The 26,651-nt window shown below is 39.0% G+C and overlaps 1 protein-coding gene across 3 annotated transcripts in view; it reads left to right on the top strand.

Moving 5' to 3' along the window:
• The window catches only part of UNC79 (unc-79 homolog, NALCN channel complex subunit), a 201,779-nt gene that overhangs the window by 150,516 nt on the left and 24,612 nt on the right, over nt 1–26,651 (top strand). For all 3 annotated transcript variants that reach the window (XM_060003340.1, XM_060003338.1, XM_060003341.1), the window contains 7 exons: nt 1,884–1,996; nt 2,085–2,170; nt 3,066–3,239; nt 6,820–6,888; nt 10,278–10,388; nt 17,904–18,008; nt 26,042–26,119. In XM_060003340.1, the coding sequence (XP_059859323.1) occupies nt 1,884–1,996; nt 2,085–2,170; nt 3,066–3,239; nt 6,820–6,888; nt 10,278–10,388; nt 17,904–18,008; nt 26,042–26,119 (736 nt within the window). The remainder of the gene's footprint in view (nt 1–1,883; nt 1,997–2,084; nt 2,171–3,065; nt 3,240–6,819; nt 6,889–10,277; nt 10,389–17,903; nt 18,009–26,041; nt 26,120–26,651) is intronic.

Genomic DNA, 26,651 nt, shown 5'->3' with positions numbered 1-26,651 from the left:
CTTGAAGTCATTGTGAGTTCTCCAACTTTGGTCATCCTTTAAAAGAAGGTTGATTTGGATATTCTAGATTCCTTACATTTCCATATAAATTGTAGAAAAAGCTTCTCAATCTGTGGGGGAAAGCCTCCTAGGATTGTATTCAGACTCTAAGTCAGTTTGGGGATAAATGATATCATAAAAATATTGAGTCTTTCAATTAATAAACATGGTGTCTATTGTCATTTCATTTGGTCCTTGTTTCTCTCAGCAATGTTTTATGGCTTTCATTGTAGAGATCTTGCATAGCTTTTGTTAAATTTATTCCCAGGAATTTTGGGTTTTTAATGCCAATGTAAATGAAATTTAAAACATTTTGGTTTTCTAACTTTTTGCTGCTGATATACAGATATACAATTTTTGTATTCATATTGTAATGTAATAAACTAAATTCACTTATTAGTTGTAGTAGCTGCCTTTTAGATTCCTTAGAATGTAAAGGCAATTGTATGTAGAAAGTCATATCGTCTGTAAATAGTGACAGTTTCACCTCTTTCTGATTTTTATGCCTTTTATTTTTTTGTTACTCTCTTGCATTGGCTAGGGCCTCCAGTGTAAAAGTAAAGATGTGAATGAGCACCCTTGCCTTGTTCCTGCTCTTACAAGACAATCATTTAATATCTCACCATTAATTATGTTTGCTATAGGTTTTCATAGGTGCCCTTTACCAGACTGAGGATAGTTCCTTCTATTTCTAGTTTGCTGAGAGTTTTTTATGAATGCATGTTGAATTTTATCAAATGCACTTTCTGTTATCTATTGAAATAACTATGGTTTTTACCCTTTATTCTTTAAGATATTGAATTGCATTGATTGGGTTTTGAATATTAAGTGATTCTTACATTCCTGGGATAAACTCTATTTGGTCACGGTCAATAATCCTTTTTATCTACAGTTGGAGTCAATGTCCATGAGGACTATTGGTCTGTCCTTTTTCTTTTCATTTTGTTCCTTCTTGGTTTTTGTTTTGTTTTATTTGTAATGCTTTATCTGATTTTAGTTTTAGGGCCTCATAAAATACACTGGGAAGGGTTCCCTCCTTTTCTAATTTTCAAAAGAGTTTGTGAGAGTTTGGTGTCATTTCTTCCTGAAGAACATTTTTGACCTATAAGTTTGAGCCAGCATATCAGGGTAGACAAGGCAGAAAGAAACAATTAGACAAGACGGATTTTTTACTAGTTACCCAGCTGGGCTCTTTGATTTCCTCCTTCTTCTTTTCAGCAACTCAGCTACAATCACCTCTGGGAACATCCTTTCTGATACTTTGGTCTAAGGGGAAAGGCCAGATAATCATCTCTTGGCTCCCTGTTTTGACATGCAGTTGGTAGTGCAGAGGGTAAAGGGGAAAACTGCACATATCAAAGTCCTAACCTTTTTACAAGTAGCAGCTCAGATGCCCCAAGAAAACTTCCCAGATCTTCCAGTAGGAATGGACATCTCCCTCCTGCATTTTCCCTCAGAGGGGCTCTCTCTCTTAGCCAACGCCACTTTCTGAGAGGATCTTGCTGATAATCCCCATCCTGGATTCTAGTCCTGACTCTGCCATTCTCTGGACTTGTAGCCTTTGTAGGTCACCTTTTCTCTCTGACTGGGAGCCCTCATCTGTACAGTGGGGTGGCTGGAATTAGTCTGAGACCAACTCTGACATTACCTGGTTCCCTCTTTCTAAAAACGTATCGTTAACAGGGATTCCATGTGACTAGAATATTTCATCTTGCTAATGAAAATGACAGTGGGATATTCCATAAGAGGACTGATGTGTATGTGAATAAATAAGTAAATAAATACCTGAACTCATGCTGGTTGCTCCAAGATTCCTTGTGTTTTCTCTCCCTGGTCAACGCCAGCATGATGCTCCCCGGCAATGCAGCGGGGGTGGCCAAGCAGTTCCTGCGCTGTATCTTCCATCAACTGGCTCCCAATGGCATCTTCCCGCAGCTGTTCCAGAGCACTATCAAAGGTAATTCATCCATGGGGAATCCAGACACCACAGACGTGGCTAGGTGCTGAAACCCAAACGCTACTAAATCTGATGGTTGTCTTTCCAGATGGGACTTTTTTACGGACCTTGGCCATGTCTCTGATGGACTTCAATGAACTGAGCTCTGTTGCTGTCCTCAGTCAGCTCTTGGAGGTAGGTTTGCTTTCTCGGCACTCTGAGCCCCTGCCAAAATCACTGCTGAGGAAGAAATTCAAAGTCATTTAATTTAAGTATTAAATTTTAAATGTCAAATTAAATTTTAAGTAATTTAACATTAAAAAATTTAAAAAATGAAAATTGCCAACACATAGAATAGTGTCGGTTGGACACTGCTGTTTAGTGCAGACTTAGAATTTACCTGAAGTCTCTGGACCCCTTCGCTAAGAGGTGCATGCCAGGCGTGGAACACTCACCTCCACAAAACTCTCCAGATGTCAGAATGGGTGGTGCGCAGATCCATGTGCATCGCATCACGAGACTTGGATTCAGGTTTCAGCTTCACTGTTTGTTTGTGTATCACAAGATCTGGGTTCGAGGTCTGCTTATTTTCTGTATCATGAGACTTGAAGCTACTTCTCACCTCCACGGCTTATTCGCTGTATCGCTTTACTTGGAGTCTGTCTCCTGTCCTCTGCTCATTAGCTTTGCTCGGTTAGCTTGGAGGGTTGGCAGATTGCCGTAGGGACTTTGCTGTTGCTATAGTAGTCATCCTCAGTCTTTGGCCGGTGGAGTTGCCAACAAGCATCATTCACTGCGTTTCTTGACACCTAACCACACCAATTGTAGATCCTTAAAAGGTGTTTCTAATTTCCTGTTCACATGTCACCCTTTCTCACTGAGTCAGAGATCACAGTTTCCCCCCCAACTTTGTGTGGACTCGTCCATTTTTCCCTGTACTCCTGAAGTTACAATGATTAGCCTTTATAGCAGGCACACAACACGTGTTTATAGTGCGAATATATGATTTTTAAAAACTGATCTTCGCCAAATAGCTGTATGAATTCCCACACTGTTTCAGCAGTTGATTGCCTATGCTTTGTGTTTTTAGGGTCTAAATAACAAAAAGAATTTACCAGCAGGGGGTGCTATGATACGCTGTTTGGAAAACATTGCTACCTTCATGGAAGCTTTGCCCATGGATTCTCCTAGTAGCCTCTGGGCAATCATCAGCAACCAGTTTCAGACTTTTTTTGCCAAGCTGCCTTGTGTTTTGCCTCTGAAGGTAAGCTGAGCCCAGGATTTCATTTTAAATTACTTCCTTATTGTTTGCAGATCATCTGGGTCTTGGGTGATTGAATGTTTCATAAAGGACTATAAGGAGTCTCTTTTAGCCACAGAGTAGAGAGTGTTATTTAGGTTTTCTCTTCAAATGTTACAGATTGACAGTAATATGCAGTGGACCTTTTGACTTAGTGATTTCATGTTTCCGGTTGAGTAAAACATAAAAAAGTTCAGGAAGACGTTAGTAGATTGTGTTCATCTAGAAATTTTTCTCAAAAGGATATTAAATAAAAGCATAATAGTTTCATCTAAAAGGAGACCAGACATATATAATGTAAGGCTTCAATTTTACAGCATTATCTAAAGGGAAGTGATTGCTTCTGTGTGTGTGAATAAAGTACTTAAAAGACCAAGATGATATTTTTCTATTTGACAACTTTACCCCTCCTCCCCCTCCTCCCTCCCCCCGCCCCTGCCCAACGCCACACCGCCCTCCAAGAATACACACAAAATTACCTAGCTAGAAATCTGGTAGCCTAAGGAACATTTTCCATATGAGCCCATTAAATGCAAAACCAGAATCCTATACTGTCAAAACTGGAAGAGACCCATAAAAACCATCCTTTCCAATGCTCCCATTTTCCAGATGGAGATCTGCAAATTCAGAGAGATAGTGGCAGTGTAAAGATTAGAACTCAAGTCTTCTGACTCCCAATCCAGTGTCCTTTCACTAGCAGACTCCTAGAGTCCTTCTAGAACAAGGGTGAATTAGAGGCACTCAGGTCTCTATAGCAGGGAGAAAGGAGGTAGCTGGGAGTGGCCATTGCTGTGTCTTTGAACCTCATTGGTTCCACAAGCTTTTTGTGCTTTATCCAGGTCACAGATAAAAATATTCAACTTGCAGCAAAACTGGATCTGACAAGTGAAGTTACACGTTGGCAGCACTACTTCTGAAATGAATATTACAAATATGTAAAATGTTTTTAAAAGACCAACCACCTCTGATAATACCTTTTCCCAAATTGGCAAATTTGGAAAATGCGACCCCCAAATAAGGTCTGTAAGGATGATAATTCAGGGACCCTTACCTTGGTGTATGCTGGTTTCTTTGAGTCTGAAATTACTGTAAGACGCAGGAATACTGAGATCTTTGCCATCTCTCACATCCTGTGATTCTTGTCTATCCAGAAATCTAGAGTAGTTGAATAAATCCAAGCAAAGAGAATTGGTACTTTGAAACTATATATGTACATAGCTATTGTACATATACACTTAGGAAGTCAAGTGCATGCATTTTTTAACATCTTTATTGGAGTATAATTGCTTTACAATGGTGTGTTAGTTTCTGCTTTATAACAAAGTGAATCAGTTATACATATACATATGTCCCCATATCTCTTCCCTCTTGCATCTCCCTCCCTCCCACCCTCCCTATCCCACCCCTCTAGGTGGTCACAAAGCACCGAGCTGATCTTCCTGTGCTATGCGGCTGCTTCCCACTAGCTAGCTATTTTATGTTTGGTAGTGTATATATGTCCATGCCACTCTCTCACTTCGTCCCAGCTTACCCTTCCCCCTCCCCGTATCCTCAAGTCCATGAAGCAACTGACAAAGGATTAATCTCCAAAATTTACAAGCAGCTCATGCAGCTCAACATTAAAAAAACAAACAACCTAATCCAAAAATGGGCAGAAGACCTAAACAGACATTTCTCCAAAGAAGACATACAGATTGCCAACAGACACATGAAAGAATGCTCAACATCATTAATCATTAGAGAAATACAAATCAAAACTACAATGAGATATCATCTCACACCGGTCAGAATGGCCATCATCAAAAAATCTACAAACAATAAATGCTGGAGAGGGTGTGGAGAAAAGGGAACCCTCTTGCACTGTTGGTGGGAATGTGAATTGGTACAGCCACTATGGAGAACAGTATGGAGGTTCCTTAAAAAACTAAAAATCTAACTACCATACGACCCAGCAATCCCACTACCGGGCATATACCCTGAGAAAACCATAATTCAAAAACAGTCATGTACCAAAATATTCAAGTGCATGCATTTTAACACGACCACATGGACCCTCCCTAGGAGCAGAGAGCCATTCAGGGCCATTCATTGCTTAGGAGCCACACACTTTTAGAGAAGGTGTGGGGCAGGCATGGCAAATTCAAATGCCTGTAGGGCGGTGCTATAATGAAAATATTTAACTTGAACATGGACTAGTTGGAAGTATTGCCAGCTGGAAACAATTAGTAAACCTAATCTGTAATAATCAGTCCTGTCCAAAGGGACCCTGACTGCAAGGTTAATGAGTGGAGTGGAGTGAGATAAGGAGAATTGAGACCCTTGAGAACTGGAGAGCACCAGTCCTTTCTAATGGGGTCAGCTGCTACTCCACTCTAGCCAACTGTTATTTGAGAATGCAATCCTCATCTCCCCACGTTTCCTAAGATATTTCCTGACTTCCTTCATAGGTCACTGTGGGGACCTGATGAGCACCCGGTTTTCAGCCCCTGGTTTAAAGTAATGTAAATGTCACGTCAACTCGTATGGGTATTGAGCAGATTAAATAGACCAGTGGTTCCCTTAGGAGGTATTGATACTTGTGAAATGCTTTCAGCATTTATCTGAAAACTTGCCCTGCTGGATTTTGTCTGGGCACTGCCTCTGATCATCCTATGCTGTGTATTTAATCTCTGGGGAAAACATTAAGCCATTGAAAGACCTTCTGTAGTTTGTTCTCATCAATTTAGAGAAGTGGATTTCAAACATCGGTGTGTGTCAGTGTCCCTGAAGGACTTGCTAAAAATCTGAATCCTGGGCCTTATTCTGAGAACTTCTGGTTCAGTAGGGGTGCGACCTGAGGATTTGCATTCCAACTAGTTTCCAGGTAATAGAGGTGCTGCTGGTCCAGGGATCATACTTGGAGAAACACTGGCTTCGTTTGTACTATCTTAAAGAGGTTCGTATTGTGCACAGCTGCAGAGATTTCACTGTAACCTGCTATTTTCATATATTTAACAATGTTAAATAATATCATTGCTTATTCTTGCTATAACATTTTCCCCCAAACCCAGTACACGTTATTTAAAAAGTACAGTTTGATGTGGAATTGTGCCAAAATATGCTACTTGATTTGTGAGGCATGATTTTCTGTTGTAGGAATTTTACTGCTTTTTCTTAGGTTATTGTTATATCTTTTCGTAGCAGAGAAATGACAGATGAAATGTTCTTTATTTGGACTAATAAGCCTAATGGTTTTAAATTGATCTAAGTAGGTTTTTTTTTTCAACAGGACCTTTCACAAATTAATAGACCTCTTTAGGATTGGGCACATTTAATATCAATTAATATTATTTAATTGTTTAACACTGTTTAATTAATGGTTTAATGAAATTTTTAAAGCTAAGAATTTTTTTTTTTCAACATGAATATATGGCATGGAAAACTGTAAGGAGGCAGCTATATTTCAGATTTTTTTTCCCTAAAATAAATGCTTAGAGGAAATATATGAAGCAAAAGATATGTTAAGAAGAGTACTGACTTTTACTTTTTTTGTATTTGTTCATAGTGTTCTTTAGATTCCAGTTTGAGAATTATGATTTGCCTCTTGAAGATACCCTCTACCAATGCCACAAGGGTATGTATGTTTCAGAAAAACATAACCAGTTGGTTATTTGGTTATTTTTTTAACCTAAAAAGACAGGCATATAGCAAGCAATACTGAAGAAATAGTTATCACATACTGAATGCTTCACTTTCAACCTTTTTTTTTAAATTTATTTTTTAGTGAAGTATAGTTGAATTACAATGTTGTGTTAATTACTGCTGTACGGAAAAGTGACTCAGTTATACATATATATACGTTCTTTTTCATATTATTTTCCATTTTGGTTTATCACAGGATATTGAATATAGTTCTCTGTGCTATACAGTAGGACCTTGTTGTTTATCTATTCTAGATATACCAGTTTTCATCTGCTAATCCCAAACTCCCAATCCATCTCTCTCCCACCTTCCACCCCTTGGCAACCAACAGTCTATTCTCTACATCCCTGATTCTGTTTCATAGATAGATTCACTGTCATATTTTAGATTCCACATATAAGTGATATCATATGGTATTTGTCTTTCTCTTTCTGACTTATTTCACTTAGTATGATAATCTGTAGTTGCCACTTTCAACCTTCTGAAAGTGCCTAGTATGAAGAACTCCAATAGATTACAATATCATTGGTCCTTTTAGTCCTGGGCCATATCCACCAGTTCATCCTCAATACTATGAACTAGATGATCCTTCCAAACACAGATCTCATCGCACTGGTTCCTTGTTTAAAATCTTTGATAACTTCTCCCTTCTTTTAAGATAATGTCCAAATTCCTTAATGGAGCATACAAGAAGGTACTTCATTAACTTGCAAGCCTACCTTTCCTAGTTAGTCTTTGGCTACTTGTCCCATCCCTGTGCTTCCTGCGTACTTTCAGGATCATCATCATTATCATCAGTGAAACAATAACCACTGTTTGCTGAGCACTTACCATATGGCAGACATTGTGCTAATTTATAATCTTATTTAATTTCATACTTCCTTGCCTTTGCTTAGGCCATTTCCTTTGCCTGAAATGCTTTATACCCTTGCTGGTGAGTGAACTCCTTCTCATTCTTCAAGATGAGAATCTGAATTCCATTCTAATTTATAAAGGCTCACGTTTTCTGTAGCAACTTCCTCCTATATCAGATCCCACAATACCTGACAGAGCTCTCTATATGAGCAGTTACTATACTGAAGTCTCCCCAGTGAGCCTGTGAGCTTTATGAAGTCCAGCACTATGGCTCATTTACTTTCGTATTCCTGGCTACATTCCCAGGCTGCACTATATGCAATAGTGCAATAATTTGTATTGCAATGGCTTGTAGCTACTAGTTAATATACCAAGAAGCCACATCCCCTGTAACTTTTTACCTTGACTGTGCTTGCATAGACTCATGGTTTATGCTGGAAAATTGCATAGAGATCATTTGGTCTAGTCTGCTCATTTACAGATAAGGAAACAGGCTCAGAGAGATGAAGTGTCTTGGCCAAGGTCACAGAGCTGGTTACTGGAAGATTTGAGACTTGAATCTATGTCCTTTGATTTCCAGCTTTTTTATTTGTCTGTTGTACTGTATTGCCCCATTACCATGCTGCTTTGCTAGATAAAAGAGCAAGTTTCTATATAGGTCTGAATTCAGGTTTCTTTTTTTGACCAATAAGGATGTATATCAACCAGAGACATATTCCTATCCCTATCCCTGTTCATTCATTATTAGTGTTTTAAGGCAACAACATTTATACAACGCAAACAATACTGAATCAATAATACTATTTCAAAGAGTGTCTCTAAGATTTTCTGCATGGAAAGCACTGCATGGTTTTGCGGGTAATACAAATAACAAACATAATTCCTATCCTCAGAGGCAGCTATCATGTAATGAATTCATTTTTGTATCCATAAGGAAAAAGGACCTCAAAAATGCACATGGTCTTTGATTTAGTCATTCTTTTTCTGGTAATCTATTGTAAGGAAGAAAATGCAAATTTCATGCAAAAACATATTTATTGAGATATTATATATAATAAAATCTGACTTTTGTGGCCATTAAAATGGATCTTTATGAAGAATTAAATAGCATTGGAAATTTCGTACGTTATTATCTTAACAAAATGTAGTATTATATATACGTGTAAGATTTCAACTGAGTAAACTGGTGTGTGATGAAGAAGAGAAATATATCAAAATGTTATCACTGGGTGATGGGAATATGGATGACTTTTATTTCCTTATCTGTACTTTTCTACAGATCCTGCGTTTGCACACTGAGCATGTATTACTTTCATAATCCAGATAGTTAGGACCATAGAGGTTGAGAAGTAGTGGAAATCACAGCATCGAAGTCTTTTGGAGCCCAGTTAAAATCCTGTCTTCCCTACAGAGCAATTCTCCCTCTGGAAAATTGCCCTGGAATTTGAGTTTGAATTCCATTCAATGGCTGTATGGCCTTAGGCAAGTTACTTGCCTACTTAACTGCCTCAGCTGAAGAATGGGGATAGTAAAGCTTCAGAGAGTTATGGCGCAGTTCATAACTAACAGTGATGGAAGGCTTACTGTTGCCAAGTGCTTTACATACATTATCTTCTTTAATTCTCACAACACTATTGAGATGGAGGTCATTATTATCCTCATTTTACAGGGAAGAGAATTAAGTCCAGAGAGGTTAAATCACTTATTCAAGGTCACAGAGAGCTAAAGTTTGCAAACACTGGTGTGAAATTCTAGAGCTTGTGTCATTAATTATTATAATATACTTTCTCCCCAGGATTGTTATCAGAAATTTAAATGAGATAAACGAAACAAAAGCGTGTAACTCTGCTTGCGACTTAGTAGGTGCCCAATAAATGTCTCTAAATGACTTAAAGCATAAGGATCTAAAACTGACCCTTTATGGGTGGGATTCAGATGGGGAAACCAAAACTGACAGCCTTCCTGGTAAACACTGGCAGGAAGCTGGGTCCTGATGTGTATTATCTAAGCTAATAGTGCTTTGGTACTTACGTGCAAGGGTGGTTTGTGCTACTTACCTGAGATGACAGGCTTCTAGAGGAGCTGGGTCTGATGAACTCACACATGCCTAAAGATTCAGAGAAATAGAGCGGGAGATCCTAAAGCAAACTTCACAGAGTCTTGATTGCTGGTGGTGGGTATGAGGATAAGATTGGAGTTACATAGGTTTATAAATGATGCCACATGGAAAAAAATGGATTCTTTTTAGCAATAAAATGATTAATTCATGCTCTTTGAGCCATTGATTGAAGATTCAGTTCTGTTCTTGTTAGACAAACAGGGTTGCTACAGTAGCCACCGGGCAACAGATTTGAAATTAAGAAAGAGTGATCCCATTAGTTAAGGTATCATTAGACTTTAATACTTTTTTAAATGAAAGAATCAGCAATTGATTTTGGTTTTATTTTGGCCCCAATCTCATTGCAGAGTTTGTTGGAACCATTTTCAAAACTGCTCAGCTTTGTAATTCAGAATGCCATCTTCACTTTGGCCTACTTGGTGGAGGTGTGTGGCTTATGTTACCGAGCTTTCACTAAGGTAAGGTTGCATGTGTGTTTATGTGTCCCTGGGAAACAAAAAACTGGCAGAAACATATTCTTTCTAATCAGTATCAAATCCCTCTTAGGTTAATTGCCTCAGTATAGTTAAAAGTGAGTAATTCAACTGAGGTCTAATAAAATTCATTAGAAGGAAACACTTCGCACACACAAATATGTAAACTATACGTTATATATGCAAATGTGGAGAACTGAGGGTCATATGGTTTAGAGGAGAAGAGGTATTCCGAATGAAATGAGATAATGGTCTAAATGACCTCTAATGTCCTTTTCAAGTTCACCATCCTATGATTAGTGGGCAAGCCATCAGTACATATCAATTTTATACCCAGAGTAGAAAAATACCAGCTTGTCATTTGTAAAAGCCTGTGGAGAGCTCCTTAATTCTCATCATTTGTCTGTCTCCCCAGTTCTGGGTTCTTGGCCTCTGAGACTGTAATCTCATCGTTTGTCATCTTGCTTTGATAATGGTTTCTCTATTGCATTATCTTTAGTATCCCCTGCCCCACTACTGAGGAAGTGGAAAAGTACTGCTTGCCCAGTGCATATAGCAGCCTTGTTGGTACTGATAGACACTATCCTAATGGAAAAGCAGAAGGCAGGACAAATTGAGAGCGTTTCTGTCCTTAAGAACAATGTGCAAATGCTACTTTTCCAATTTCCAAATTTTCCAAGTTTATTTTCAATGGGCTTTCTGTTTCTGTTGTTCCCTCTTAAACATTCAGAATACTCCTTTATTCACGTTGTCCACTTCTACAAGCCCTTTAATTCCTCCTAAAAATCTAACTTTTATCAAGGTTTTCATTCTATTTAAAACATCCTTGTCTCCTTTCTTACCATCTTGTGTCCATTCCACCATGTTAAGTGTTTCATGATAACCTTCTCTTTAATCTTTATGATTATAAACTGTTTATTACTCTGCCTGGAACAATATGTTTTCTAACTACGAAAATAATCAGTGTTTTTTTCTTCTTTCAAATCCTTCCTGAAAAATAACTTTTCTTTTTTTCCACTTAAAAAAAAAGACACAGCAGCAAATACAATGAAAAGATATTCTATTTTTAGAAGTCATTTTATTTCTTAATTTTCTTTATGTTTGATTTGTTTAAATTATATATTTTATAGAGGAGGAATCATAATGAGTTTGTACTTTCTATGCTGTGTACTATAAGTATTGATTACAGTGGACCTTCCACTATTTTGAATTCAAGATATTTTTGGTTTTAAATATTCATTATGCATTATATCCCCTCATAATCTATCATAACTTCTGTGGCCTCTCTCTTCCTGTTGTCATCTACCCTTCTTCATTCTGCAACTCAAAATGACTGTTAGTTGTAGAAAGCTTTGATCTAGGGCATTCCCACCTTTTTCACAGATAATGAGAAACTATAAGAAATAGCTAAAGAAATAGCAGTATCTAATTGAGGCTTCTCCTCAACTGCTTCACAATACTGTGTTAGTTTCTGTTGCACAACAAAGCGAATCAGCCACATGCATACACATGTCCCCATATCCCCTCCCTCTTGAGCCTCCCTCCCACCCTCCCTATCCCACCCCCTAGGTCATCGCAAAGCACTGAGCCGATTTCCCTGTGCTATGCTGCTGCTTCCCACCAGCCAACTATTTTATATTCCGTAGTATATATATGTCAATGCTACTCTCACTTTGCCCCAGCCTCACCCTCCCACCTCATGTCCTCGAGTCCATTTTCTATGTCTGCCTCTTTATTCCTGCCCTGCAACTAGGTTCATCAGTACCATTTTTTTTTTTAAGATTCCATATATATGCGTTAGCATACAGTATTTGTTTTTCTCTTTCTGACTTACTTCACTCTGTATGACAGACTCTAGGTCCATCCACCTCACTACAAATAACTCAATTTCATTTCTTTTCATGGCGAGTAGTATTCCATTGTATATATGTGCCACATCTTCTTTATCCATTCATCTGTCGATGGACATTTAGGTTGGTTCCATGTCCTGGCTATTGTAAATAGTGCTGCAACGAACATTGTGGTACATGTCTCTTTTTGAATTATGGTTTTCTCAGGGTATATGCCCGGTAGTGGGATTGCTGGGTCATAGGGTAGTTCTATTTTTAGTTTTTTAAGGAACCTCCATACTGTTTTCCATAGTGGTTGTATCAATTTACATTCCCACCAACAGTGCAAGAGGGTTCCCTTTTTACCACACCCTTTCCAGCATTGATTGTTTCTAGATTTGTTTGATAATGGCCATTCTGACTGGTGTGAGGTGATACCTCATTGTAGTTTTGATTTGCATTTCTCTAATAATTAGTGATGTTGAGCATCTTTTCATGTGCCCAAGAAAAGACATAGAAAGGTAATAGCTTTGGAGACTATTTGGCAATCGGGCAGTCTCGATAACTTGAAAACTGTCCCACTTAAAATGCTAGAAGTGATGGATGAAATGTAATAAACATGATTTTAAATATATAGCAAATTTTATAAGAATGAAAGTTGAAAAAATGAAAAGGGAATTGAGAACCAGAGTGGTAAGCATATAAGCTGATATTGTAGCAGTCTTGGGGTAGAGAAATTGATTGTTTTGGTAACTCAGTAGCTTGAGTTTTTTGTTTTTAATTGAAGTATGGTTGATATACAATATTATATAAGTTCCAGGTGTACAATATAGTGATTCACAATTTTTAAAGGTTATACTCCATTTATAGTTATTATAAAAATTGGCTATATTCCCTGTGTGGTACAATATATCCTTGTAGCTTATTTTATACCCAATAGTTTGTACTTCTTAGTCCCCTACCCCTTTCCCTTTCTCTGCTGGTAACCACGGGTTGGTTCTCTATGTCTGTGAGTCTGTTTCTTTTTTGTTATATTCCTTAGTGACTTGAGTTTTAAAGCCCATACAGAGAAAGGAAATGAAGTCTTGGGACTATTTCAGGCTGGGAGTTGGAGCTGAGTTGTCCCCAGGAGAAAGCCAGAACCCTTGAAAGGCTATATGTTTGAGAAAAGTTTGATTTGGAAAGGATATATTCTTATATGGAGGTGACAAAGAATGGGCTCTATCTGAGCCTGGGAACTGAAAGATTTGTAGTTTCCCTTGAGAATTAGTAAACATGAGCCTGTCTTTGAACATGTTTAGAATTTGCATGCTCTGTGAACCCCCAAAAGTCAAATAAATTGGTGCTGGGCAAGTAATTGCATTGGAGTGTCTGGCAGAAGCAAGCTCAAAATCAATCCTCAAAGCTCTCTGGAGGGATATGCCTTCAACCTAGGCCCAACAGGATTCCCATAATTAAAATCTGGATGAACATGAGATCATGATCTAAAATTACAAAACATGTGAAGAAATAATCCACCATGAGCTACTTTAGCATAGTCAACAAAAATCAGATTATTCCCCCTAAGAACTTCCAATATTAGAACAATGTGATAGAGACTATAAAAACATACTCTGAATGATAAGCATTAAAAGATGAATTAAAAACTTGAGAAAAGATCTAGTCACTTAAAAAAAAACCAGATAGATTTGAACAAAGTAGAAATTCTAGAAATGAAATAGTCATTGACATTAAAAAAACCTCAGTGGACAGGTTAGAGAGCAAATTAGACATAGCCAAAGAGGGATTTAGTGAAATGAAAATAGATCTGAAGAAATTATATAGCATGCAGCAAAGGGAGATAAAGAAATGAAGAATATAAAGAGAAGATTTAGCCAGTAAATTTGAAATCTTGGGAAATAGGGACAATTTTCTAGAAAAAATGTAATGTGTAACAATCAGAAAAAAGATGGCTAGACTTAAATGATAAAAAAATGGAATCAGTAGTTAAAAACCATTCCAATTTTTTTTAACATCTTTACTGGAGTATAATTGCTTTACAATGGTGTGTTAGTTTCTGCTTTATAACAAAGTGAATCAGTTATACATATACATATGTTCCCATATCTCTTCCCTCTTGCGTCTCCCTCCCTCCCACCCTCCCTATCCCACCCCTCTAGGTGGTCACAAAGCACAAAGGTCCCTGTGCTATGTGGCTGCTTCCCACTAGCTATCTATCTTAAGTTTAAAAACCATTCCAATTTAAAAGACAACTTTCATTAAACATTTAAGGAGCAGATTGAGCTCTACTTTATGCAAACTGAAACAGAGAATAGAAAAAAAGAGAACAATTTGCAACATATTTTATGAGGCCAATAGAATTTTGATACCAACCAGACAAGGGCAATAGGGGAAAGGAAAATTATAGGCCAGTTATACTTCAAAGATGCAAAAATTCTGAATGAATAATCCCAAGTTAATGCATTAAAAATAAAACCTCATGCTCAGTCATAAAAAAGAATGAAATTCTGCCATTTGCAGCAACATGGATGGACTTGGAGGGCATTATGCTAAGTGAAGTAAGTCAGACAAACAAAGACAAATACTGTATGATATCACTTATATGTGGAATCTAAAAATACGACAAACTAGTGAATATAACAAAAAAGAAACAGACTCACAGATACAGAGAACAAACTAGTGGTTACCAGTGGGGAGAGGGAAGTGGGGAGGGACAGTATAGGGGTAGGGGATTAAGAGGTACAAACTATTATGTATAAAATATAAGGATATATTGTACAACATGGGGAATATAGGAAATATTTTATAATAACTATAAATGGAGTGTAACCTTTAAGAATTGTGAATAAATATATTGTTCCCCTGGAACTTATATAATATTGTATGCCAACTATACTTCAGTTTAAAAAATTAAAAAAAACTAAAGCCTCATGACCTAGTGAGGATTCTCTTGTAATATAAAATTGGTTTAAATATTAGAATATCTATTTATGTTGCCAGATTAAAGGAGGAAAAGCTTTTATCATTATCTCAAGAGATACAAAAGAAGCATTCTATATAATTCAACATCCATTTGTGATAAATCTTGTCAAACTAGGACTAAAAGGGATAACTTGATAAAGGATGTCTACCAGAAATCTCTAGGAAACATTATACTTATGGTGAAATGCCAACAGTAGTCCCTTTAAAATCATAAGTAAGACAAGAATGGCCATTATCACTGCTTCTATTTGCTCTAGTTCTGGAGGTCCTGCTCAGTTGAGTAAGACAGGAAGAAGAAATCAAAGTATAAGGATTAGAAAGGAAAAAAAACTCTCCCTTTTCATAGATGATGTGATTACAAATGAACTGAAGAGAATCTATCTAGACACCTTTTTATAACTTTTATGAGAGTTCAGCAAGGATGCTGATACAAATGAATACCCAGAAATCATCTACCTTTAATTATTCAGCTACAAATGATTATAAAATATACTTTTAAACTAGCATTTATTGTGGCAACAAAAAATGAATCTAACAAAAATATGCAATAATTTTATGGAGATAACCAGAAAATTTTATTAAACAACGTTAAATAAATGGAGACAGATCTCGTGTTCATGAGGACCCAGCATAATAAAGATAGCTGATTCTCACAAAATAACCTATAAATTTAGTATAATTCCAATAAATATCCTAGACTTTCTCTCCTGTTACTGATGGACTAGATAATTTGAATGTATCCTCCCACTGGATTTGAAAAGTTTCTTAAAAAAGTGAACAAACTATTCTCTGAAAACTTTTAAAAATCATCAAAATGCTAACCAGATATAGAATTACCAGGCTAAGATCTGAGAGAACACAGAAATGCAGAGATGTGAGCCTAGCACTGAAGACCTTTTTTTTGCTCTGGGGGTGTTTGCCTATCTGAAAGATGTGACAATTCTGGAAGATCCAGGAGGGTAGGGGGAAAAAAGTCAGAATCCAGGACCTTCCAAGAGTGGAGACTCTCTGATCCTGCACCTCCTGCACCTTTTGGCTGGGACCACTAAGTAAAGATAACCCAGAAGTAAAGTTGTCCTCACATGGACACAGATCCCTGTCAAGACCTTTGGTGGCCCAAGATAAGATATTACAAGGTTTGTATGTGTATTAAGGTAACCCTGGATCACGAGTGCCTCCAGTACCTGGTAAAAAATGAAGAGAAAGCTCTTTGGAGGAAGATAACATTTCAGGCCTCAAATTATTTCTAAAAATATTTTAAAAATAAAGGATGCAACATGCAAAGATAACCAGACATATGAGGAGGCAAGACACCACAAGTGAGAATGAGTAGAAAGAAAAGACAGTGGATACAGACCTACAGGGTCTCCAATAAGTTGGTTATGATCAAGAAAGGACACATAGGGGACTTTTAAGGTACTTGTGATGTGTACCCGACTTGGGTGCTGATTACATGAGTGTTCAATCTGTGCTAATCTGTTTATCTGTTCACTTACATTTTATGTACTTTTCTGCATGTGTGCTATATTTGACAATAAATAAAGCTTACAAAATTGAAAATATTCTAGCATTGCATTAACAAGGACAGATCAATGAATTTCAGTATGTTCATACAATAAAACATCATTAAACTGTTCAGTTGAAAGAATGAGAACATATGTATCAACAGGGACTCACTTCAAAAATATAATGGAGGGCTTCCCTGGTGGCGCAGTAGTTGAGAGTCCGCCTGCCGATGCAGGGGACACGGGTTCGCGCCCTGGTCCGGGAAGATCCCACATGCCGCGGAGCGGCTGGGACCGTGAGCCATGGCCGCTGAGCCTGCGTGTCTGGAGCCTGTGCTCTGCAACGGGAGAGGCCACAACAGTGAGAGGCCCACGTACCACAAAAAAAAAAAAAAAAATATATATATATATATATATATGTAAAATGGAGTAAAAAATTATAAGTTGCAGAAAGATTTGCATTGTATGATAACATTATAGAAAGTTAAAAACAAGCAAAAATAACAGTAAGCCTTATAATGGAGGTATACATATGTAGTAAAAGTGTAGTACATGAAATAATAAGCACCAGATTCAAAATAGTGGCTATTTCAAGGAAGGGAGAAAGAAAAGAGAGCACTCTATAGGTAGCTTCAACTATTTCTGTGATGTTTGATTTTTGATAAAAAGTATTAAATAAAGCAAAATGCTATGATTTAACAAAGATGGGTAATAAGTAGATGATGTATTCCATCTCTCTGTTTTTCTGTATGCTTGAAATAGTCCACTTAAAAAGTAAGCTCCTTTTGAAAGGATATGAGACCCTTTCAACAGTGTTGCATGTTTTTCTCTACATCATTTTCTATTGAAAAACATCCTTTTAGATTTGTTTAGTTTCTGCAGTTCTTGGAACCTCTCCTCTGTGAATAAGAACCAAATCTCGTGGTTTCAGTCTTTAAGAGGTAGCCTGTCTTTTTCTCATCCATTAAATTATGTGTTCTCAGTGCTTCACTAAACTCATTACAAACACAAAAATGCCCTTTTTCTTTTTTCTTGGGTTTATTTCTTAAGGACAGTTCATTATGCATTTTTAAATACTGTTTCTTATTTCTGATCTGTGAATCTTTTGGAAGCTCTTTTGACATAGATCTATTCTAACTGAAGTTTTAGAAATCGCTTACCTTCTTCTCTCTTGTTTCGTTTAGGAGAGGGATAAATTCTATTTGTCTCGTAGTGTTGTTCTAGAACTCCTGCAGGCCCTGAAGCTCAAATCTCCTTTACCGGATACAAACCTCCTTCTGCTTGTCCAGGTAGGCTTATGCCTCATTTCACTTTTCATGAAATTCACTTATGTTTGGAAAATTTAAGGAAGGTGTGGGACATATGCATAAATTAAATGTCTGTCCAGAGATAAGAAATAATATCTTACGTGAGCCATGATCTGTCTATTACTATGCACTTGGCACTTCCACTGGCCAAAAAAGACCGGAAAAGGAGTATTTATTTTGTTCCTACTGTGGAACTAGTTCTGTGAAAAACGAAAAAGAAGAATGAAACGATAATGTGTCTGCGAGAAGTTTATGGTCCAGTAGGTTGGAGGGGCAGCCCATTAATGGCTACCAGAGCTGAGGCAGGACTAACGAAGCCAAAAATGAGCGACCCGGAGGCTGAGGTCTGATCGCGGAGTCGCATGAGTATGGATGGGTCGCCAAATCTCTGTGAAGCAGAAGTGAAAGTGAGGGTGGGCCCAGCCAGATATGATCAAAAGGCAGGACGGACTGAGTCCAACCAGGGTGGGATGTGGGTGTGAAAGAACCAGCACCACAGGAGCCCTAAGGCAGGGGGCAGGGCTTGAACACATACCAGGCAGGCTCTAGAGAACTTGCAAAGATTAGTGCTTTTGGTTGTAGGGCTGCTTACGAGAGGCTCTAGCTCTCCATCCCTGGCATCCTAAGCTCAGCATCTTAGGCAAGTGTGCAGGTTTTGATCACACAAGATAGGCTGCAATTAGTGCCATGAGTGAGAAAGAGATGTAGATAAAGTCCTAGGGGGGAGTTAAGAGCAGGAGGCATCTTACCTCATATGATGTGAAATCAGGGAAGACTTCATGAAGGAAGTGGCGTTTGAACTGGGTCACAAAGGACTGGTGGGTGCAGGCCAAACTCTGCCTGGGGTTGGAGTTCAGCACCAGAGGCTGACCATCTTCAAGCAATAAAGGGAGGCTTTAGCAGAAAGATGGAATAAATTTAGGAATAACGACATGAGGATGGGTTTAGAAAAAGGCTGGCCATGCCAGGGGTGTCAGCAAGGGATCAGGTAAACTGGGATCCTGCCTCTTACCCCAAAGGTTGAGCCTGGTTTTAAAGACTTGGTCATGAGCTGCAGCTGGGATCAGGGTATCATTCAGCCTGCGTTTGTGCAAAGTACCCAGGAAGTGTGTCACAGCTGTTTCAGTTCTCCCTGCTGAGCGTTATGACCAGTCCCAGAGTCTGGGCCTACAAGGTTGAGCTTAAATGAATGAAGGAAAATGGAGCTTGATATCAAGCTGTCGGTTTCCCTGAATCTTAGGTACCTTGGGTGCCATTTGGAGAGATGAGGGAGAAGGGGAAATTAATGGAGCACCTATTAAGTGCCAGGCAGCATGCTGGGGTTTTATATATCCCCCTCACTCCTTCAACCGTGAGAGGAATTGGTCCTGTACCACAGATGAGGAGACCGCGGCTCGGGGGGGTTCAGTGACTTGCCCACGATCACACAGCTGGCATAAGTAGCGTAAGCACCCGACCACAGGGTCTAATCAGTATAGAGCACAGCCTAGTCAGGCCCCGCACATCACTTGCCCGGATTACCGTTAATAGCTCTTAGCGTTTTGCACCGTTTATTTCTCCCCACGTCAATCCAGTCTTATAGCCTATGGCTGCCTAGAGGAATTTTGCTAAAACTCTGCTCTTTATCATATCACTCTGTGCATCGAAAACCTCTGGTGACCTTGTGGTACCCGAATTGTCAAGGTCTTCCATCATCTGGCATTATTTCCCACTACAAATATTTACTGACCACCTATCTTCGGCTAGGTTCTGAGGATATAGAGATATAAAGGCATAGGCCCTACCCTTATAACGTGCTAACCAGTATACTGAAAGTCTGCACGGTATATAAACTACTGTAGAGGAGGGAGTGGCCAGCTCAGCCTGGGAAATGGAGGAAGGCTCATTAACCGTTATGAGCCCTGACCTGGCCCAGGTGCTGGGGAAACAAAGATGAATGTCATGGCCCCTTCCTCCCAGGAGTTTCCTGTCGGATAGGGGTAGCTGACATCGAAGCAAAAATTCCCGACGCAGTGTGATGGGTACGGTAGCAGAGGTGTGTACTGAGGAGGGAAGTGGTGTAGAAAAGGGATCGTATGTTTTTGAAGGGTGTGCAGAAGTTTGGGTGTTTACCTGGGAGAAGAGGAGGAATACCCTTGTCATTAACCATTTAATATCCACTAACTGGTCCGCTTCCTCCCCCGCCTTATACTAGTAATCCTTGGGAACAGAACGGAGTTTTTCTCAAAGGCTTGAGATTTAATAAAAAGTTGGTATACTTTCAGTGAAGAATGGTCTTAAGTCATGTTTAAAGAGCTTTCCCAGGCACAGTGATGCTTTCTGAGAGGAGTGACTGCTGGAAAGTGATGGCAGTGGATGTTGGGCATGATATAGTCAGAGTGAAATGGCTCCCATTGTACCAAGATGCTGGACAGCCCAAGAGGGAGACAGAAGCAAAGCATAGCCGGGAAATATCTGTGTTCCTAAGAAGAGACAGATTGAATCTCTTCCAGTGGATTGCCATTGGCCAGTCCTACCTCTTCACACAGCAGCAGCAACACCACTTTTGAGTACAAGTAACTTTGATGCAACTGACCATAGAGGTTAATAAGATCAACACTGGTTTGGAGGAGAGGGCAGGTGACCTAGGCTTAGTGAAGTAGCCCACGAGAGAGGTAAGGCCAGCAGGTTGACAGTGTCTGGAAGTCAGTTGCTTCTGATAGCGTTTAGATTGGGGACATGCCACCTCAAAGCAACCTCAGTTTCCAGGCCCTGAGGGTGCTTTCCTGCGGGCGTCAGAGGCTGGTCCCTTGATTGCCCTCAGTCCTGGCAGAGCCGGTCTGTGTGGCTGATCTTCTTGGGTTCTAGCACCCCGCTTTGTGACTGCAACGGGGGGCGGGTTTTTCTCTGAAGTACATTAGCTGGCTGTAATAAGAACTTGTCACAAGACGGTGAAAGAACACCGACAGTTTAAATTGCTCAGTGCTTCGGGAGACCATGAAAACAGTGGTTATTGCATCACAGCTAGGTGAATAAATAAACACAAATTAGCTTTAGGAAGAAGGAAGACAAAAAAGTAAATTCTTCTGTGTATTTTGGGTTCTCTCATGCCATTTCAAATGTATAACATTTTCATCTTTAAAAACAAATATGTATTTGTCATTGAGTCATTAAGTTAAATTTAAAAATCAGATTGTAAAATTATTTAGATCAAAGAGATATCTGGGGGGGGGACATTTTGAGATCATGCCCATGAGGAACAACCTAGTGAATAACATTTTGACCTTCTCCAACAAAAAATATTAAACACCATGCCATTTTGAAGTAACATATCCTTGTTCTATAAACTCAGAATAAACCAGTAATGAAAAAATTACTGAGAGAAATAAAAGTGAGGCATACCTTAAAAAAAACAAAAGTAGTTCCCTTTTCCCCGCTGTGCTTCCTGGCTAAGTCATGGAGAAAAGTCTGCCACAGGGCCACTCATGGGATGAGGGAGAAGCATCTTTTGTCTCACTACAGAAAGCGGTGCATCTTTCTGCAGTGTTTCCCCGTTCCTTTTTCTCTTGCCCTTGACAAATGTTCAGGCGGGTAGCAGAAGTGGTAGCCTGTTCTCTGGTAGTTTCTCTTAAACCAGAGAATCTAGCATGGAGTCAGAGAGAAGCTTTCCCCTTTACTGGTGGGCAGTGTCAGTTCCTGGTACCTGGGAGACCAGATTCACAATATGAACAATGTGTCTGGGGCAGACAGCGACTTCCTTCTTGGATATCATGACCGTCATCTCAGGACACTGGAGGTGGCTCTGTTTAACTGAAAATGCAACTTGGAAAAAGAAAAGAAAGTAACAACTGGAAGGAAAAAGTCCCCTGGTGGGAAGGGTGAGAGGGAGGGATAGATTGGGAGTTTGGGACTGACATGTACACACTGCTGTATTTAAAATGGATAACCAACAAGGACCTACTGTATAGCACAGGGAACTCTACTCAATATTATGTAACCAACTAAATGGGAAAAGCATTTGAAAAAGAATAGCTACATGTATATGTATAACTGAATCACTTTGCTGTACACCTGAAACTAACACAACATTGTTAATCAACTACACTCCAGTATAAAATTTTAAAAAAGATAAATTTCTTAAAGCTTAGAAGTAAAAAAAACCAAAAGTCCCCTGGTGATCCATCATGAGTGACACTAGCCCCATTGGCGAGAAGAGAGTCAGTTGCTCAGACCTTGGATTTACCATTCATTCTTTCACCCCACAGGGAACCACTAGGACATTCCCTCTACTATTGTACTTCTCTAATTAATAACTTAGTAGATAGATGAGTTCACAGATATGAGGCTGTTTATAATTCTTTTCATGGGTAAACCCTACTTTTGTTGTTTACCAAATACTCTGGCAGTAAGAGTGTTCCTTTAAAAGACAATGGAACACTTGCCCAAGGGATGCAGGGTCATTCAGGTTCTAAACATTTCAAGGCGGTGACAGGTACCAATCTGGTTTTCAATTTCTAGAACTTCTTCCTGGAGGCCTGGCACTGTGGAGTATCTCCCAGTCTGCTGTATTATGGTCGTTCAGCCATCACTCCTGTTATTTGTTTTAACTTACATATACAATCAGGTGGCCTTAAATGTTCAAGTGGATTTTTTAAAAAAGGAAAAAGAGGCATGGAGACAGGAAAGAATTTTCCAAATAGAAAAAATATATGTATTCTTCAGAATCTACTATTGTTGACCATCGGGGTATAGTTCCCCTTTTATACTTTGGACAGTTGCCCTATCTTGTTTTAATTCAGATCTGTTGACATTTTTGCTTTCACTTATAACATTTTCTCTTCTGCTGTCATGCTGTAGATATTTCGTGTGTAATAAGCTATTATTATTGTTCTCAGGATGGATTAGAGTTTTCATAATGGAGTGATAACTCATTGAAAGCTACCATAAAATCTATATAGGCTCAAATCCAAAAGAATTTCCTCAGCTCCTATTATGTGTCAAGAGTAGACATTCTGCTAATTTGCATGTAACACTCCCACTGTGTGGGATACACCTGCATATTCAAGCTGTGAGAAATCATGTGGGGGAAAGGTTTTCTTTTAAAGATAGTTTAGTTGTGGGCTGGAGGACAAAGAAACGGCAGAGTTACGGCTGTTGTTTTTAATTCCCGGATACTATTGATGTGGGGTAATTAATATTTGTTGCGTTAGTAATAATCTGATCACTCTCTGGGATGAGAGGTGGTGATCCTATTTTGAGTATCATTTTGATAATGATTTTAGTAATGACACATAATGGGTATTGCGTTTCTTTTGTATTCATGCGGGAGTGCCTATTTCAGTGGCATATTTCTATCTGAAAGTACTGAATTCTTCCTTCTATAGCCATCATTCTTTTTCCCTCTGATTTTGTTATATCTTTATATTTTGAACAACTCTATAAAATAATAATGGAGTTTTTCAGTTGGCAGCTATATAAAATGAAGACAGAAAAGTTTGTTAAGGTTTTAGTCATACATACTATGTAAAATTACACTGGAGGAAAAGACATTGATAAAAAATAGTAGATGATTTTAGAGGTTTATGTACTTTTATGCCTTTTAGTACATCAGACTCTCTGAGACACCTCCGTAACTTTTAGAGTGATTTTTTAAAAAATTAACTCTGACTTCTGAAGTTATCTATTAGCTCTCGCAGATCGGACGTTTGAATTTGGCCTCAAATCTTAACACCACATGGCTAACAACCTGCTTACGTTATGCTACTCAATAAGGTGAAGCTCTAACCTGAGTTTGGTGAGGGAGAAACGCTTCTGCTGAGGGAGATACAGACACTTGAAATTTTGCTTCTTCACACATTTTCTCTTGCCCTTAGGGGCACAGCCAGGCTTGCAAGCATACTTTAGGGGTCAGGGTTTACACCATCCTTACATAGGATACTGCAGAGGACTCCTACCCGCTTCACCCACAGTTAGATCCATCTCTCTCTTTTCTTTTTGCCTCTCTTAGCTGTGCAGTCTCTTGGTTCTGCTGTAAAGAAATTAATTAAAACGCTGGAGTCCTGACGGGGCTTTTGGAACTTATTGTAAGTCGTTTGTCTTAGATGGCAGACTCTGATAGCTTTTGAAAATACATTTTTTGGGAAAACATGCAGCATCTGCCAGGAGGTTGGGAGTGTTCCTTCTTTTCACTATGTATCTCTATCAAATATTTTACTTTTTTCTTTTTTTTAAAAAAATTTTTGGCCGCACTGTGCGGCTTGCGGGATCCTAGTTCCCCCACCAAGGATCAAACGCGTGCCCCCTTCAGTGGAAGTGTGGAGTCGTAACCACTGGACCACCAGAGAAGTCCCTCAAATATTTTCCTTTTTTACTTAGAGGTTTGCCAAGGTTGTAGGCTTCATTATTATTATTTATCCTCATTTATTTACTTTTTCTTATTAGAAATAAGTCCAAGTTAGGAGAGCAGACATAAGCATTCTTGAATAAAATAATAGAAAATTTTAGGTGTTCCCTAGATGTTACTAGCTGGTCTTCAGAGTTAATAGCCAAATAGATTCTTCAGCTTTCTCTAACTGTCTGCGAGGCAAATGGAGAGGATAGAATGTGAGCCTGGAGATTTGTGCCCACTCCTGCCATGCGGCTTTCAGGGACAGCTCTGCTTGCTGTCGTCTCAGCTCCAGCTCAGTTACCTGTCCCGAAATACCTTTCAGGGAGGACCGCCTCTCCCACACTTGAAAACCAGCTCATGGCCCCAGATGAGAAGTCTACAGGCCCCTGACCCTCAGAAAGTCTTTTGACGTTAGAGCTTCACCTCATTGGCCAATGCTGCCTGTTAATAACGCCTAGATTCCGATCTCTGGCTAAGCTGACAACATGCTGGGTTTTGTTCCTCGTCCTCCTTGAGACTTTTTCTGCTACCCCGATCTGTACTGCTTCTCCTCAGTTTGACGGGGACCATGCCTGCCTGGCTGACCTACCTAAATTTATCATGCTCTTCCAGTATGAGAGTGAAATGAATTAGAAGGAAGAGCTGTCAGGGTCAATGCTTCTTTGAGAACCTCTGAGCTCTGGGTAGCAGCAGCTTTGGATCCTCAAGTCACTGGGGCCAGAGGCCAGGAAAGAGAAACTAAGCAGGAACTAGCTGCTCTTAGCAAACTCTACAGACTTCATGTTTGACTTTTCCCCTAAAACCATTAATAAATAGTTGGGCATTGCATTAAGTGGGAAACACCTGTAAAAATCTGTAATGAAGCAAATCAGGTTGTAAGCTGACAAATCCATCCTCACCGTGATCTCGAGTCATACCTGATTAATCGTCTCATTTCACAAACTCTTGCTTAGCCCCTCCGAGATGTCAGGCATGAAGCTAGCGCCAGGAGTGAGCTGCATCAGATCTGTGGTCTCGAAGATCTTGTAGCCAGTTGAGAAATAGACTTGTAGATCATTGCAACCTGATGTGATGACTGTTACAATGGAAATGTGTGGAAAGTCCTGTGGGGACACAGAGAGGGAGCGGGGGGGGGGGGGGGGTCATTATCAGCACAGAGGATAGGCATGAATGAAGTGGGAGGAGAAAGACCAGATACTGAGGGGCCTCGGAGGGGAAGAAACAGGTACAGTCCTCACTCTGAAGTTGACTGTTTTTCTGTTTTCAGTCAAAATGTATGGTATAATGACAGAAGTCCGGAAAATCTATGAAAATTCAGGAACTGTCAAAAAGTGCTGAAGAATAAATAGCATGACTTCAGAATAAATCTGGCAATGTGACACCTTTCCTTTCTTCCTTGACTGAATGTGGCATTTCAGTGCCACTGAACTACTGTCTGGTTAAAGTGAGAATCTGTGTGTTAATCCCAGTACTACGATTCTGAATTTCTGGTAGGAATGAACTCTCATGACTAGCAAGTCCCATATATCTAGGGCAGCTTGTCACCAAAGTAGACGCTAATGAATTTAAGCCAAGTTAATAAAATTACAAATTCCTTATTACTGTCCAAATGCTCTTAAAAATAATTATCCTTTCAATTTCTTATTAGTTTATTTGTGCAGATGCTGGAACCAAACTAGCTGAGTCAACGATCCTGAGCAAGCAGATGATCGCCTCTGTACCTGGAGTAAGTCCTGACCGAGTTAACTATCCACATTTTCTATTACTCCTCATTTCCTCATTTAGCCAAGAGGTACTTTTGGCCTGTGTCCTGGTTCGCTTTTGATAGAACAAACACTGTAAAATTGAAATCATTAGTATCTTGTTTGAAAGAGCACTGGTGAAAATTTAAATCAATCTCTGCCCCTGGAAACTTTTAATTCCAGGAAACATGAATGAAATTGAAGCAGCCAATTAAGGAGAGGGAAGAAATTACCAGGCATACAGCATAGATTTGATTAAAGTTCAATTTTTCCAGAATCAGTTTTCTTACACTGGCTTCTGTTAACCAATTTGATTTAACTACTGCCAGAAAGAAATAAGCATTTAATACCTTGTTTTCCTTTATAATATTTCCTCTGAAAATTGAAAAATACTTCTATTATCATCAACTAGTGAACTGTTTGGTGAAATATGTTGAGATTCTTATAGATAGGATTGAATATGAGAAACCACAATAACTTATTGATAGCAAGGTTATTGCAACAAACTGAGAAAAC

This window comes from Delphinus delphis, chromosome 2 (genome assembly GCF_949987515.2).
Source record: "Delphinus delphis chromosome 2, mDelDel1.2, whole genome shotgun sequence".
In the NCBI taxonomy this organism is placed as follows: Eukaryota; Metazoa; Chordata; class Mammalia; order Artiodactyla; family Delphinidae; genus Delphinus; species Delphinus delphis.
Note: the sequence above shows the minus strand (reverse complement) of the source record. Positions and strands in the feature narration are given on the sequence as shown.